This window comes from Oncorhynchus mykiss, chromosome 2 (genome assembly GCF_057628025.1).
Source record: "Oncorhynchus mykiss isolate SJ-2025 chromosome 2, ASM5762802v1, whole genome shotgun sequence".
Classification (NCBI taxonomy): Eukaryota; Metazoa; Chordata; class Actinopteri; order Salmoniformes; family Salmonidae; genus Oncorhynchus; species Oncorhynchus mykiss.
Genome location: NC_143023.1, coordinates 8,948,387 through 8,964,942, shown reverse-complemented (window position 1 = coordinate 8,964,942; position 16,556 = coordinate 8,948,387). Strand labels below are relative to the sequence as shown.

Sequence of the window (16,556 nt, the reverse complement as noted above, 5' to 3'; positions counted from 1 at the left end):
TCACAGGTACTCACCCCTATCCCCTCCTCTCACAGGTACTCACCCCTATCCCCTCCTCTCACAGGTACTCACCCCTATCCCCTCCTCTCACAGGTACTCACCCCTATCCCCTCCTCTCACAGGTACTCACCCCTATCCCCTCCTCTCACAGGTACTCACCCCTATCCCCTCCTCTCACAGGTACTCACCCCTATCCCCTCCTCTCACAGGTACCTACCCCTATCCCCTCCTCTCATAGGTACTTACCCCTTTCCCCTCCTCTCATAGGTACTCACCCCTATCCCCTCCTCTCACAGGTACTCACCCCTATCCCCTCCTCTCATAGGTACTCACCCCTATCCCCTCCTCTCACAGGTACTCACCCCTATCCCCTCCTCTCACAGGTACTCACCCCTATCCCCTCCTCTCATAGGTACCTACCCCTATCCCCTCCTCTCACAGGTACCTACCCCTATCCCCTCCTCTCACAGGTACTCACCCCTATCCCCTCCTCTCACAGGTACTCACCCCTATCCCCTCCTCTCATAGGTACCTACCCCTATCCCCTCCTCTCACAGGTACCTACCCCTATCCCCTCCTCTCACAGGTACTCACCCCTATCCCCTCCTCTCACAGGTACCTACCCCTATCCCCTCCTCTCACAGGTACCTACCCCTATCCCCTCCTCTCATAGGTACTCACCCCTATCCCCTCCTCTCATAGGTACCTACCCCTATCCCCTCCTCTCACAGGTACCTACCCCTATCCCCTCCTCTCACAGGTACTCACCCCTATCCCCTCCTCTCATAGGTACTCACCCCTATCCCCTCCTCTCATAGGTACCTACCCCTATCCCCTCCTCTCACAGGTACCTACCCCTATCCCCTCCTCTCACAGGTACTCACCCCTATCCCCTCCTCTCATAGGTACTCACCCCTTTCCCCTCCTCTTCTTGTAGGTCTTTCTAAAAACATTATTCCCATGTCCCTTGTTATAAGTACAAATATCCATTCCAGATCCACCTAGAGAGAAATACTACTTAGGTACTTCCAAATTCTTGGATCATATGTTGTATTTTGTTATCATGTACTATTCATTTCTGTTGTGCATTCTGCAGGTCCATGACCTCTTTGCTGAGTGATGACGAAGAGAGATATGTCTCCTCACCTGAGGGTGGTGATAGAGAGATGAGACACAGACCCCACTCGGCACCACTGAGTTCTGTGTTTGGAATCTCAGAGGATTCTGTCTTCAACATGGTCCAGAGAGGCCAGTCGCAGAGTGGCATCGTATTGTCATCCAGTTGGAGTAGACGGGAGAAATACAGACCTGTCAAAATACCAACGGACACCAGGTTTATGATGGGTATTGTAGAGTTGGTTATGAACCTTCTCAACTCCAGATTGGCTGAGCTAATGCGAAGTTTCAGTCAGGGAACTCTAGGTCCGCTGTCTGGTAGTATCTCAGCAAGTCAGCAGTTTGCCCAAGAAATGCTAAGCATGGTGTCTGCTAAGATGTATTCCCATGCCATAGAGCATATTGCGCACGGCTACAAGTCTCCCCTTGAGTTAGAGCGGGAGCTTGAGGCCATATTGGGTCCTCTGGCTGGACAGGTTATAGTCATCATCATAGATAGCATCTTTAAGGCTAAAGCCAACGGAGGAAACAAGGGACGAGCGACCAGCCCCTTGACCTATTTTCTCACTGCCGTTTCGGCAGAAATACAAAGCCTAGTTGTTCAGAGATCGGCTAGCAGACCGTCCACCAGACTGTCCATCAACGACCCACTGCTGAACATTTCCAAGTCAAAGGTCTTAAGATCAGTTCTGCTCAAAATGGCAGAACTCTTTGGCCAAGGTCCAAGTGAAACCTGTCTAGTTCCAGTAGTCCAGAGTCAGTCCGACAACTCTGTTTGCGACTGGACTCTGAATGCAGGCACCGTTCATCCAAGTCAATTTCTGTCCCACAACAGAATGTCAGAAGTGTCATCCGATGTTGTGGATCTTGTACTTGAGGTTTTTGGGATAACAGGATTTTTGGATAGCAGGAGCCTGTCAAGGCCACAGAGTGCCTGCTCCTACAACTCAGCTAGTGGAGCAATAGATATGAGAGCTCTTGCTGGGGACTTGGTCAGACAGGTGTCTGTCAAACTCAGACCCTTTGTCTCTGAGAGTCAACTCTCCACCATGTCCATGACAGATCTGTCATCTATTTCTGACTCCACCTTGAAGCAGTTGTGTTGTAGCTCTGCTGTTGCTGCAGCAACGGTCTGTCAAGCAATCAAAATGGAGCTCGAGAACCAGAGACCAACCGACCTGTCAGCCAGAGACCTACTATCGTCTCTGGTAGAGAGCATTGAGGACATGGATATTTCTGACATCCTCCAGGGCCCGTCGGCCATTTTGGAGGAGGCTGCTATGATTAAGCACCCAGAGATCTCCACCTCGACAATATACAGGTCTCTGCTTCTCGACTCATCTCTCGCCTCCTCTAACATGGTCACTGAGAGCATTATCTTCAACAGCCCACCCCCATCAGAGGAGAATGTGAGTATTCAGAATGTGCTCCCTGTTGATAAAGTTGACATCCTCCATGGTCAACCAGTGGAGGGGTATATTGTCAAAGCTGAGCAATGCATCACTCAGGTCATTCAGAATGCAGCTGTGACATATACTAGCGTGCTGGATAAAACCGACACTGGGAAACTGTCAGAAGTTCTGTCTGTCTGCTTTTCCGCTAAGAATATTGAGGATGCATCCTCTGATCTATTTGGTGGAATTATTTCCGACCTGCATGAGGTATCTGAGGTCAATAAGACCTCCATGCGTACGAAATCAGGTCGCAAAATGTTCTGGATGGAAGTGAGTTCAGGTTCCCAGAAGATTTATACCAAAACCCTGGACAAACTGAGGAAGCTTTTCACCTCTCACCTTCTCACTGAGGGAAAAAATACTCCTGTGCAAATTGAGTTATATGACACTGGACTACTTGTAACTGAGACCACTGTGGAGGTATCTCCTGTACAGAAGACAGACAGTAATACCTCTTCAATGTCCTCAGCCCACCAGCTCACCCTCGACACCTGCACTAAAGGGGTCATCAAACAGGTGATCTCGGTGCTGAGGGTGGAGACTTCAAAGGAAGTCAAATGCGAGAGCATGTCAAATGCATCCTTCGACTTCAACCAGAAGTTGGACTCTATAATTTCGAAATTGGAGAGCCTCACCATTTCGAGTGACGAGACGTCAGCCAAGATTGCCAGGCTCACGCGATCTCGTAGTGCAGCCAGCAGATCCTCTAACATTTCCATCCAGAGCTTTCACAGTGCTGAGTTCCAAGCTACGGCCAAACTGATTGTGCGTGAGGCCATTCTCAGAGCTGCTAGCGAAGCCAACTGTTCTTTGCCACAGAGCATGACTAGCAGCACCTTCTCACACCATGTGGTTTCTACAACTGAAGATATAGTGAATATGATCATGCAAGACCTTGAAAGTCTATCCCAGTACACAGTGGAGGACGCAGACTCCTTCCCACTAGGAGAGAAAAAGCTGCAGTCCCAGCTCAATCCCAGAGTTGTCTTTGACACCTTATTGGATGCTGCTCAAACCATGTACCACAGAGTAAAGGATAGACTGAACGTCTTTTTGTCTTTTCCACCCGTGTCAGTCACCACAGCCAAAGATGTGCTGGACTCCACCCCTGTGGAGACACTCAGATGCTCAAAGTCCCCTGACACTGCTCTTGTTAAGGACAGGAGCCGCCCTCCGTCTGTGAGAAGTGAGAAGCCATTTTCAAAATTCAGTTTGACTAAAAGGTCTAAAGCCCTTGTGTCTTCGAGTGGCTCCTCCACAGACCACCATGTAATTGACACATGCAGTGAGGATGTCACTCTGCCTACCAGGAGTATGTCAGTTGTGAGCGACACCAGTTTGAAGAGAACCTCTCCTCTCCATGGTAGTGGATTGAGTGCAAGTTGTGAACCTCTTGTGGCTCTACAAGACGGAACAGTGGCAGTCAGCCAAGAAGGCTTTAGCAAAACTGCAAAGGAGACGCTCAGCTTGATCCTAAATGTGATCAAGTGCAGATTGGCCAACTCTGAGAGTTCATCTGTTGGGCAGAATGCAAGGGAGGAGCGTCTGATAACCACTAACATGTTAGACTCTCTACTGGAGAGCCTTGACCTGTTGCCTGACGTGAGTGCTGCCAATGAGATCACAAGGACAGAATGCCATACCTCTAACGCAATGGACAAGACAGGTTCACAGTCAGCGCTTGTGAATCAACAAGAAATAAACATATCTGACACCAGTCTCATAGTGAAAACTATAATGGACACATTGAAGACAGACGACCCAGAGATGACTTCAGCAGAAGAAAATCTGGATAGACTCCTGTCAATTGAAGCCCTTCAAGATGCGTCTGGCAACCTGATCGCAAAGGTCCATGGTCTCATTCAGGAGATAACCATAAGCCGCCAGCTTCAATCCACGACTGGCCACAGAAGCCTCTCTCAACCAGCTCTGCCAAAGCCAGCACTGAGGAAGCTGTCAAAGCACGATGCGTCAGAGCTCGTTTACAGCTTTGCCCAGACTTCTGTTAGCAGACTCCTGGGGCAGTGTTTGGTTAGGCCTATGCCACCCACCGCTGACAGGGTTTTGGATCAGGTCATCAAGTTGATGACAGACATGGTGATGGACAGCCTGACTGATCTGTCCAAGTCTGCAATGGAGGATGGTAAGTGAAAGTACCTCTTCATCTGCATAGGACTTCATTGTAACATGATGCTCACTACATTGCATTTTATGATGTGAACTTTGCTGTTTGCGTCCAAAATGGCACCTTCTTCCATATTTAGTGCACTACTTTTGACCAGAGCCAGACCCTATGGGCCCAGTTCAAAAGTTGTGCACTATAAAGGGAAGAGAAGGCCTTTTGGGACACAGTGACTGATTTCCATTGTTGCGTCCTCTTCTCCCAGTTATTGTACCCAGGTCGGTCACACCAGCTTGCTCTTCTTACTCAGACACCAGCAATGCTGCAAGTGACATCACTCATGGTATTGTGGCTGACCTTAATGCTACTGAGGAATTCCCTGCCAGGGGCCTTAGCCCGGCTGATGTAAAGGCTGACGGCATGGCCCGCCTTCCCTCTGCCAGGGGGGAAGAGACTAAGAAGAACAGGAAGTGGCATTTCCTACACAAAATTGTCAAGATTCCAAAGATCAGGATTAAGGTAGAGGGCTCAGTGTCTTTAGATTACCTCTGTAACGCAGGGCTGAAATGTACCCTACATATTCACTAAACCCCTATTGTCTCTGCATTAGAACAATGCTGTTGTCATTGTCTTTAGGAGGTTGAGTGAGGCCGCTGTAATACAATCCTAATACACATGGGAGAGAGAGAGAGTCAATGGATGTGTTCCAAATTGCACCCTATTCCCTATATAGTGCAGTACTTTTGACCAGAGCTCGATGGGCCCTTGTCAAAAGTAGTGCCTTAAGTAGCCAATAGGGTGCCTTTTGGGATGCATGCCATATATTTTACACATGCTCAGTTGTCCTGATGTGTTTTGTCAACAGCTGTTCAAGACAAAGGGGGAACCAAAGAGCCACCCTGAACAGGATTCTCTGCCTACCAAACGTCTCAGAGAGACTCGTATTTCACAGGGTAAGTGATAAGCATCGATAATGTCATATTGATGTATCACCCTATGGCCAGCTTGTTAAAACGGTGACTACAGATACAGGCGGACAGACAGATACACACATTCATTTTCTGATTATGAAATATTATTTTCACAGATGCTGAGTGTGAGGTTCCAGAGGTTCCATCCACTTCCCCACCCAAGGAGGACCTGACAACCACACTGGCCCCTGCTCCCCAGGAGTCCCAGTCCCGTAAACGCCCTCTCATAGTCAGGGTGTTACGAGCTATCTCCAGAGCCGTCTCCAAACCATTCAGAGAAGCTTTTGGGAAGAAGAATTAGCCAAATGCCAGATTTTATTACTATTTTAATCAGAGCCTTTATTTAATAAAACATTACTGCATGGATTTCTGTCTATAGTCGTCTTACTGTTTGTGCAAGGTAATGGTACCACATTGTCAAACATAGTTATAGTGAAGCACTGTTTATGATTATTGATTGTGGAAATCACATTTTTATACAGAAAAGATGTCGTCACATAAAGACAGACATATAGGAGAAAACTCTGTCGACTATTCACATGATCAAGACACAACTAAAGCCATGAATGGATCATATTATTATACCTTTATTTCAACAAGGAACACAGACTGAGACCAAGGTTTCTTTTACAGCTGGGCCCTGCGTAGACATGTTACACATTCAGTTTAGCTACAATGATTAAGAAACTACACAAGACAAACAAGACCATCACAGATAACACAAAAATACAGCAGCAGATTATTACGTTTGCACACAGGTTATTCCCCTAACAGCACAATAACTTGCATTACCCGAAAGTTACAAGCAATACAGAAATAAAAATCCTCCAATAATTATTTAAAATGGGCAACAGGGGGACAAGAGTCTCAAATGTAAGTTTAGTCTGCAGGCTTTTCCATTGGCAAGGAGCGTAACAGGAAAAGGCAGCCATACCCAACTCTGTGGAAATCGCATGGACCTCAAGTGTAATCCATGCTTGAGACCTGGTTTTAGGAATTCTAATTCTAATATTGATGAGTGATGATAAGATGGTAGTTTATTCAGAAGTGCTTCGTAGACTTAACACGAGAACATATTCGTCTCATGGACAGCGAAGTCCAACCCACATTTGATACAAAACAGTGGTGAGTTCTGTAGCTAGCGTCCGTAAAAAACCTAAGTACTCAATGATAAATAGCATCCAGCGATGTAAGTGTGAATGCCATAGCATGCATGTAGATAATATCCCCATAATCTATAACAGACATAATAGCTTGCACAATTTGTCTTCTATTTGTACAGGACAAACATGTCCTGTCTCTAAAGAGGAAGCCTAGCTTGATTTTTAGCCGTTTATAAAGTTCGTCAATATGCATTTTAAAAGACAGTTCATCATCCAACCATATCCCTAAGTATTTATATGCAGAGACCTGATTCAGTCGAGAACCATGTAAGCTCTTGTAAGTGCAAGTGTATTTTCAACCAACTTTTTGAACCTATTAAAAATCATAAAATGTGTTTCCTTTGTTTCTTGTTTTAAATGTAAATTTTATTTTAACAATTTTAAAACAAGATGAACAGAGAAATGTTACACTTTCTATGAAGCCCATATAATGCATACACTCAAGTCATACACTCATAATTACTTAGTGATTGAGTAGGCTACATAGATTTCATGACTAGAAGCTCAAAAGACGAAAACATCTTTTTTGTTGTTGTAAATGTACATTTGCTATCGTAAATGTTAGCAACACCTCCGCAGGATGCACAGGGGATATGGTCACTAGTGTAGCCAGGAGGTGATGCCTCATTTAACACAGTAAATTCATCAGGCTAAAGCCATGTTTCAGTTTCAACATCGTTTCAACATCGTTGGTGCCGATTTGGATAACAATATCTCTATACTCGCCAGTTACTCAAGTCAGGTCATACACCTCAACTCCAAGTAGGAACCACCAAAACAATACAGAGGACACAAGTATTACAGTTAATGTTTAATTGAGCCAAAACAAGCAAATGCAGTTACACACTGGACTAGAGTACCCATGAACTCTTGCATGTCCCACGTCAGATATCCATGGCGTCGTCGCCGGACGGGCCGGTCGCAGCTTCAGAGGTGGCGTCGTCGCCAGACGGGCCGGTCGCAGCTTCAGAGGTGGCGTCGTCGCCAGACGGGCCGGTCGCAGCTTCAGAGGTGGCGTCGTCGCCAGACGGGCCGGTCGCAGCTTCAGCGTCGTCCGAGGACATGCGCCTCAGCTTCTCCTCAGAGGACAGGGCATCATTTGCCGGAGAGCTACCATGGTTTGGAGAAGCTTGGGATTCTACTTCATTGGTCTCTAAATACTCTTGAGAAAAAACAAAAGGAACAGTTGGGTATTCTACAGCAACACATCTGTTCTACACGGTCTAGGCCAAATTGCTAATCGAATTTTGAGCAACATGAACCCTACAGTTTTCAAAGTATATGTTTCAGGCCGTACCTTCTCTGGCTTGTTTAGCGTCAGACCCTATGGATCGGAGCAAGGCCAGGGCATGCACAATGGAGACGTCATTTGATGACAGCTCTGAAAAATGTAGGTTAAGGTTTGACAACATTATTTAGACTGAGTTACTCTATGCTGTTGAATGAGTGTCAAACACAGCAGCACCATAGACAGTGACAAAGAACATAGCTAGAAGGGTTGCGGAAAGAAACACTTACCTCCAAGTCTCCTCTGCAGAGAGACTTGATCTTGCTTCTGGGACTTTCCAACAGGGTAACAAGAAACTGAGGAGAAAGTGTTGACAGAAGTTGAGTTCACACAAAATAGCTACATATATTAATAGCAGTGAAGAATAAAAGATGACCAACGCGGAAGATACAGACAGTCAAATATTAATACCCAACTTATAAAGTTAAGCATATTTACCAAACAAATCCCTTAAACATTAGTGAACCAACCTTTGACAACCCCCACAGTCATCACAACGAGCAGCAATTCTCTCACACCTCCCATGATCATGAAAATAGTCTGTGTTATCAACAGGTAATGTCTTCCCATGGCCTGTATGAGGCTTATATAGGCCACTAATGACCTTAGTTTACCTGACAAACATGGCTTAACGATCAATTAACAAGCTTGATTGAGTTGTTACGTTCAGATAGAAATAGACCATGTAGAACATATGTTGATTCTTATCAAGTTGGTGGGCAGGCAATCTTTTCTACTCCATATATTGCATTTATATCTGTAATGATTAACCCTAATGGTCTCAGATCAGCAGTAGAAAGAAGTATTCCTAATTATTTTAGGTGTAATCTTCAAAGATATTAGGGGGAAATAAACACTGTACCCAAATCCACGTTTTACGTTTTTCAGACAGTGAGAGAGAAGAGGGAGGGATAGGGGGAAGCACAACAGGCCCACACTCATCCTCTCGTACCACCAGGTTCCCTTCCAGCAGATACTGGACTTCAGAGGAACTTCTGCTGCTATACCCCATCTTTACCTTTACCCACAAAGGTCCTAAACGGTAGAAAGTGTCCGGCCAACAGACAGACGCACACCTTATGACGGCAATAACCTGTAGTCCAAGGGGATAGTAGCACTTCACTGAGAGCAAAACAGACAGGGACCAAAAGATGTGGAAGAAGCAATTAGGAGGCCTGCGTCTTGTGACCGTAGCGTACGTGTAGGTATGTACGGCAGGACCAAATCAGAGAGATAGGTACGAGCAAGCCCATGTAATGCTTTGTAGGTTAGCAGTAAAACCTTGAAATCAGCCCTTGCCTTGACAGGAAGCCAGTGTAGGTAGGCTAGCACTGGAGTAATATGATATATTTTTGGGGTTCTAGTCAGGATTCTAGCAGCCGTATTTAGCACTAACTGAAGTTTATTTAGTGCTTTATCCGGGTAGCCGGAAAGTAAGAGCATTGCAGTAGTCTAACCTAGAAGTGACAAAAGCATGGATACATTTTTCTGCATCTTTTTTGGACAGAAAGTTTGATTTTTGCAATGTTACGTAGATGGAAAAAAGCTGTCCTTGAAACAGTCTTGATATGTTCTTCAAAAGAGAGATCAGGGTCCAGAGTAACGCCGAGGGCCTTCACAGTTTTATTTGAGACGACTGTACAGCCATTAAGATTAATTGTCAGATTCAACAGAAGATCTCTTTGTTTCTTGGGACCTAGAACAAGCATCTCTGTTTTGTCCGAGTTTAAAAGTAGAACGTTTGCAGCCATCCACTTCCTTATGTCTGAAACACATGCTTCTAGCGAGGGCAATTTTGGGGCTTCACCATGTTTCATTGAAATGTTCAGCTGTGTGTCATCCGCATAGCAGTGAAAGTTAACATTATGTTTTCGAATGACATCCCCAAGAGGTAAAATATATAGTGAAAATCAATAGTGGTCCTAAAACGGAACCTTGAGGAACATCGAAATTTACAGTTGATTTGTCAGAGGACAAACCATTCACAGAGACTGTAACAGTTTTCTTCTATCTCCTCCTCTGACGAGGAAGGCAGAGGCTGCGCAACAGCCTTTTCTAAACATTTTGAGAGGAATGGAAGATTCGATATAGGCCGATCGTTTTTTATATTTTCTGGGTCAAGGTTTGGCTTTTTCAAGAGAGGCTTTATTACTGCCACTTTTAGTGAGTTTGGTACACATCCGGTGGATAGAGAGCCGTTTATTATGTTCAACATAGGAGGGCCAAGCACAGGAAACAGCTCTTTCAGTAGTTTAGTTGGAATAGGGTCCAGTATGGAGCTTGAAGGTTTAGATGCCATGATTATTTTCATCATTGTGTCAAGGGATATAGTACTAAAACACTTGAGTGTCTCTCTTGATCCTAGGTCCTGGCAGAGTTGTGCAGACTCAGGACAACTGAGCTTTGAAGGAATACGCAGATTTAAAGAGGAGTCCGTAATTTACTTTGTAATAATCATCTTTTCCTCAAAGAAGTTCATGAATTTATTACTGCTGAGGTGAAAGCCATCCTCTCTTGGGGAATGCTGCTTTTTAGTTAGCTTTGCGACAGTATCAAAAACGAATTTCGGATTGTTCTTATTTTCCTCAATTAAGTTGGAAAAATAGGATGATCGAGCAGCAGCAAGGGCTCTTCGATACTGCACGGTACTGTCTTTCCAAGCTAGTCGGAAGACTTCCAGTTTGGTGTGGCGCCATTTCCGTTCCAATTTTCTGGAAGCTTGCTTCAGAGCTCGGGTATTTTCTGTATACCAGGGAGCTAGTTTCTTATGAGAAATGTTTTTAGTTTTTAGGGGTGCAACTGCATCTAGGGTATTGCGCAAGGTTAAATTGAGTTCCTCAGTTAGGTGGTTAACTGATTTTTGTCCTCTGGCGTCCTTGGGTAGACAGAGGGAGTCTGGAAGGACATCAAGGAATCTTTGTGTTGTCTGTGAATTTATAGCACGACTTTTGATGTTCCTTGGTTGGGGTCTGAGCAGATTATTTGTTGCAATTGCAAACGTAATAAAATGGTGGTCCGATAGTCCAGGATTATGAGGGAAAACATTAAGATCCACAACATTTATTCCATGGGACAAAACTAGGTCCAGAGTATGACTGTGACAGTGAGTAGGTCCAGAGACATGTCGGCTGATTATTCGTTTTAAGTCTAATACTGCGGGTAATGGAGTCGCCAATGACTAGAGTTTTCAATTTGTCAGAGCTAATGGTGGGAAGCTTCGGCGTCTCTGACCCCGTAACGGGAGGAGTAGAGACAAGAGAAGGCTCGGCCTTTGACTCCGACTCGCTGCTTAATGGGGAAAACCGGTTGAAGTTTGTCGGCTGAATGAGCGACACCGGTTGAGCATTCCTACAGCATTTCTCTCCAGAAACCGTGAGAAAGTTGTCCGGCTGCGGGGACCGTGCGAGGGGATTTATACTAACGTTACTATCTGTACTTACTGGTGGCACAGACGCTGTTTCATCCTTTCCTACACTGAAATTACCCTTGCCTAACGATTGCGTCTGAAGCTGGGCTTGTAGCACAGCTATCCTCACCGTAAGGCGATCGTTCTCCTGTATGAGTACAGCGACTGCAATTAGAAGGCATCATGTTAATGTTACTACTTAGCTTCGGCTGTTGGAGGTCCTGACGAACCATGTCCAGATAAAGCGTCCGGAGTATGAGGATTCTGTGTTATGCACTATAGCCCGTTACCATATGTGATTTAATATTATCCTGAATTGTCCTGAAAGAGCTGCAAAACCTGGACCCGTACAAATCAGCTGGGCTGGACAATCTGGACCCTCTATTCCTGAAACTATCCGCCGCCATTGTCGCAACCCCTATTACCAGCCTGTTCAACCTCTCTTTCATATCGTCTGAGATCCCCAAGGATTGGAAAGCTGCCGCAGTCATCCCCCTCTTCAAAGGGGGCGACACCCTGGACCCAAACTGTTACAGACCTATATCCATCCTGCCCTGCCTATCTAAGGTCTTCGAAAGCCAAGTCAACAAACAGGTCACTGACCATCTTGAATCCCACCGTACCTTCTCCGCTGTGCAATCTGGTTTCCGAGCCGGTCACGGGTGTACCTCAGCCACGCTCAAGGTACTAAACGATATCATAACCGCCATCGATAAAAGACAGTACTGTGCAGCCGTCTTCATAGACCTTGCCAAGGCTTTCGACTCTGTCAATCACCGTATTCTTATCGGCAGACTCAGTAGCCTCGGTTTTTCGGATGACTGCCTTGCCTGGTTCACCAATTACTTTGCAGACAGAGTTCAGTGTGTCAAATCGGAGGGCATGCTGTCCGGTCCTCTGGCAGTCTCTATGGGGGTGCCACAGGGTTCAATTCTCGGGCCGACTCTTTTCTCTGTATATATCAATGATGTTTCTCATGCTGCGGGCGATTCCCTGATCCACCTCTACGCAGACGACACCATTCTATATACTTCCGGCCCGTCCTTGGACACTGTGCTATCTAACCTCCAAACGAGCTTCAATGCCATACAGCACTCCTTCCGTGGCCTCCAACTGCTCTTAAACGCTAGTAAAACCAAATGCATGCTTTTCAACCGTTCGCTGCCTGCACCCGCACGCCTGACCAGCATCACCACCCTGGATGGTTCCGACCTTGAATATGTGGACATCTATAAGTACCTAGGTGTCTGGCTAGACTCTAAACTCTCCTTCCAGACCCATATCAAACATCTCCAATCGAAAATCAAATCAAGAGTCGGCTTTCTATTCCGCAACAAAGCCTCCTTCACTCACGCCGCCAAACTTACCCTAGTAAAACTGACTATCCTACCGATCCTCGACTTCGGCGACGTCATCTACAAAATTGCTTCCAACACTCTACTCAGCAAACTGGATGCAGTTTATCACAGTGCCATCCGTTTTGTCACTAAAGCACCTTATACCACCCACCACTGCGACTTGTATGCTCTAGTCGGCTGGCCCTCGCTACATATTCGTCGCCAGACCCACTGGCTCCAGGTCATCTACAAGTCCATGCTAGGTAAAGCTCCGCCTTATCTCAGTTCACTGGTTACGATGGCAACACCCATCCGTAGCACGCGCTCCAGCAGGTGTATCTCACTGATCATCCCTAAAGCCAACACCTCATTTGGCCGCCTTTCGTTCCAGTTCTCTGCTGCCTGTGACTGGAACGAATTGCAAAAATCGCTGAAGTTGGAGACTTTTATCTCCCTCACCAACTTCAAACATCTGCTATCTGAGCAGCTAACCGATCGCTGCAGCTGTACATAGTCTATTGGTAAATAGCCCACCCATTTTCACCTACCTCATCCCCATACTGTTTTTATTTATTTATTTTTATTTTTCTGCTCTTTTGCACACCAATATCTCTACCTGTACATAACCATCTGATCATTTATCACTCCAGTGTTAATCTGCATAATTGTAATTATTCGCCTACCTCATGCCTTTTGCACACAATGTATATATAGACTCCCCTTTTTTTCTACTGTGTTATTGACTTGTTAATTGTTTACTCCATGTGTAACTCTGTGTTGTCTGTTCACACTGCTATGCCTTATCTTGGCCAGGTCGCAGTTGCAAATGAGAACTTGTTCTCAACTAGCCTACCTGGTTAAATAAAGGTGAAATAAAAAATAAATAAAAATTATCTGCTGTTGGCTTGTGTGGATGTATGTATGTGTTATGCAACATAGCTGACTTGAACCATTGTTCAGTTTCAGGGCCATGGGCCTTTCTCATGATGGAAAAATACAGAACTGTGCAATGAGTTGGGGGGGGGGGCACATTCAGAACAGTCTTTTGTTAGATAACAGGAGCCAGGTGCCTGATAACTGCATATTCTACACAGCTACAACGACTGACCGCTGAAGCGCTTAAGGGGCTGGGACCAGCCTCTGCGCCAACAATCAACGATAGGCTGGGTGAGTCTAAACCACGCCCAGTCTACTCTGACAGGCCGGCTCGGAAGCAGGAACTACTGTCAGAGTATATTAAATATCTTTGTCAGGAACAAGTCAGTTCTGTTTTGCCCTGCGAGGTGGGACAGAGCCCATATATACGAAAATTGCATTTACCACTTATTGCTTAGCTAATAAAAGCCTCATTGTGATATTTATCCTGATACCAGATTCGAATTGACGCAACCCTGACACGAGTGAAAAAATTGAGGGAAAAACCAAAAATATAAACGGTAATTAAAAAGTAAAAACCGTAAAGTTGTCATGTAGCAAAGTAGGCAACAAAACACCGCAACACGTAAACAAGTCTGCAAGTTGTGACCGGAAACGGCGTCAAAATGCTGTTGAGGTATCATGTGATGCTACTAGCATAAATGGACCAACACTGAGCACATGTAGCTTAAGTCAATTGGTAATTTAAAACACAGGGGTCTGAGTAATATTGCTGGCGCATGGATATAATGCAAAATAAATGTTGCCATCACCCCAGTTACTCAAGTCAGGTCATACACCTCAACTCCAAGTAGGAACCACCAAAACAATACAGAGGACACAAGTATTACAGTTAATGTTTAATTGAGCCAAAACAAGCAAATGCAGTTACACACTGGACTAGAGTACCCATGAACTCTTGCATGTCCCACGTCAGATATCCATGGCGTCGTCGCCGGACGGGCCGGTCGCAGCTTCAGAGGTGGCGTCGTCGCCAGACGGGCCGGTCGCAGCTTCAGAGGTGGCGTCGTCGCCAGACGGGCCGGTCGCAGCTTCAGAGGTGGCGTCGTCGCCAGACGGGCCGGTCGCAGCTTCAGAGGTGGCGTCGTCGCCAGACGGGCCGGTCGCAGCTTCAGAGGTGGCGTCGTCGCCAGACGGGCCGGTCGCAGCTTCAGAGGTGGCGTCGTCGCCAGACGGGCCGGTCGCAGCTTCAGAGGTGGCGTCGTCGCCAGACGGGCCGGTCGCAGCTTCAGAGGTGGCGTCGTCGCCAGACGGGCCGGTCGCAGCTTCAGAGGTGGCGTCGTCGCCAGACGGGCCGGTCGCAGCTTCAGAGGTGGCGTCGTCGCCAGACGGGCCGGTCGCAGCTTCAGAGGTGGCGTCGTCGCCAGACGGGCCGGTCGCAGCTTCAGAGGTGGCGTCGTCGCCAGACGGGCCGGTCGCAGCTTCAGAGGTGGCGTCGTCGCCAGACGGGCCGGTCGCAGCTTCAGAGGTGGCGTCGTCGCCAGACGGGCCGGTCGCAGCTTCAGAGGTGGCGTCGTCGCCAGACGGGCCGGTCGCAGCTTCAGAGGTGGCGTCGTCGCCAGACGGGCCGGTCGCAGCTTCAGAGGTGGCGTCGTCGCCAGACGGGCCGGTCGCAGCTTCAGAGGTGGCGTCGTCGCCAGACGGGCCGGTCGCAGCTTCAGAGGTGGCGTCGTCGCCAGACGGGCCGGTCGCAGCTTCAGAGGTGGCGTCGTCGCCAGACGGGCCGGTCGCAGCTTCAGAGGTGGCGTCGTCGCCAGACGGGCCGGTCGCAGCTTCAGAGGTGGCGTCGTCACCAGACGGGCCGGTCGCAGCTTCAGCGTCGTCCGAGGACATGCGCCTCAGCTTCTCCTCAGAGGACAGGGCATCATTTGCCGGAGAGCTACCATGGTTTGGAGAAGCTTGGGATTCTACTTCATTGGTCTCTAAATACTCTTGAGAAAAAACAAAAGGAACAGTTGGGTATTCTACAGCAACACATCTGTTCTACACGGTCTAGGCCAAATTGCTAATCGAATTTTGAGCAACATGAACCCAACAGTTTTCAAAGTATATGTTTCAGGCCGTACCTTCTCTGGCTTGTTTAGCGTCAGACCCTATGGATCGGAGCAAGGCCAGGGCATGCACAATGGAGACGTCATTTGATGACAGCTCTGAAAAATGTAGGTTAAGGTTTGACAACATTATTTAGACTGAGTTACTCTATGCTGTTGAATGAGTGTCAAACACAGCAGCACCATAGACAGTGACAAAGAACATAGCTAGAAGGGTTGCGGAAAGAAACACTTACCTCCAAGTCTCCTCTGCAGAGAGACTTGATCTTGCTTCTGGGACTTTCCAACAGGGTAACAAGAAACTGAGGAGAAAGTGTTGACAGAAGTTGAGTTCACACAAAATAGCTACATATATTAATAGCAGTGAAGAATAAAAGATGACCAACGCGGAAGATACAGACAGTCAAATATTAATACCCAACTTATAAAGTTAAGCATATTTACCAAACAAATCCCTTAAACATTAGTGAACCAACCTTTGACAACCCCCACTGTCATTACAACGAGCAGCAATTCTCTCACACCTCCCATGATGATGAAAATAGTCTGTATTATCAACAGGTAATGTCTTCCCATGGCCTGTATGAGGCTTATATATGACAAACATGGCTTAACGATCAATTAACAAGCTTGATTGAGTTGTTACGTTCAGATAGAAATAGACCATGTCGAACATATGTTGATTCTTATCAAGTTGGTGGGCAGGCAATCT

The 16,556-nt window shown here is 46.6% G+C and overlaps 2 protein-coding genes across 2 annotated transcripts in view; one reads left to right on the top strand and one right to left on the bottom strand.

Moving 5' to 3' along the window:
- Window positions 1–16,407, bottom strand: part of LOC100136727 (polysialoglycoprotein) — a 140,512-nt gene extending 124,105 nt beyond the window's left edge. Inside the window, 3 exon segments of the mRNA NM_001124687.1 lie at window positions 15,860–15,943; window positions 16,081–16,146; window positions 16,321–16,407. Coding sequence (NP_001118159.1) covers window positions 15,860–15,943; window positions 16,081–16,146; window positions 16,321–16,381 — 211 coding nt within the window. The 5' untranslated portion in view covers window positions 16,382–16,407.
- LOC118944735 (uncharacterized) lies at window positions 1,251–6,029 on the top strand. Its single transcript, XM_090187471.1, has 4 exons — window positions 1,251–4,713; window positions 5,003–5,211; window positions 5,558–5,645; window positions 5,780–6,029. Exons 1-4 carry the CDS (start codon window positions 1,338–1,340, stop codon window positions 5,962–5,964), a joined length of 3,858 nt encoding a protein of 1,285 aa, XP_090043597.1. The 5' UTR covers window positions 1,251–1,337; the 3' UTR covers window positions 5,965–6,029.
- Window positions 16,408–16,556: the final 149 nt, after the last annotated feature.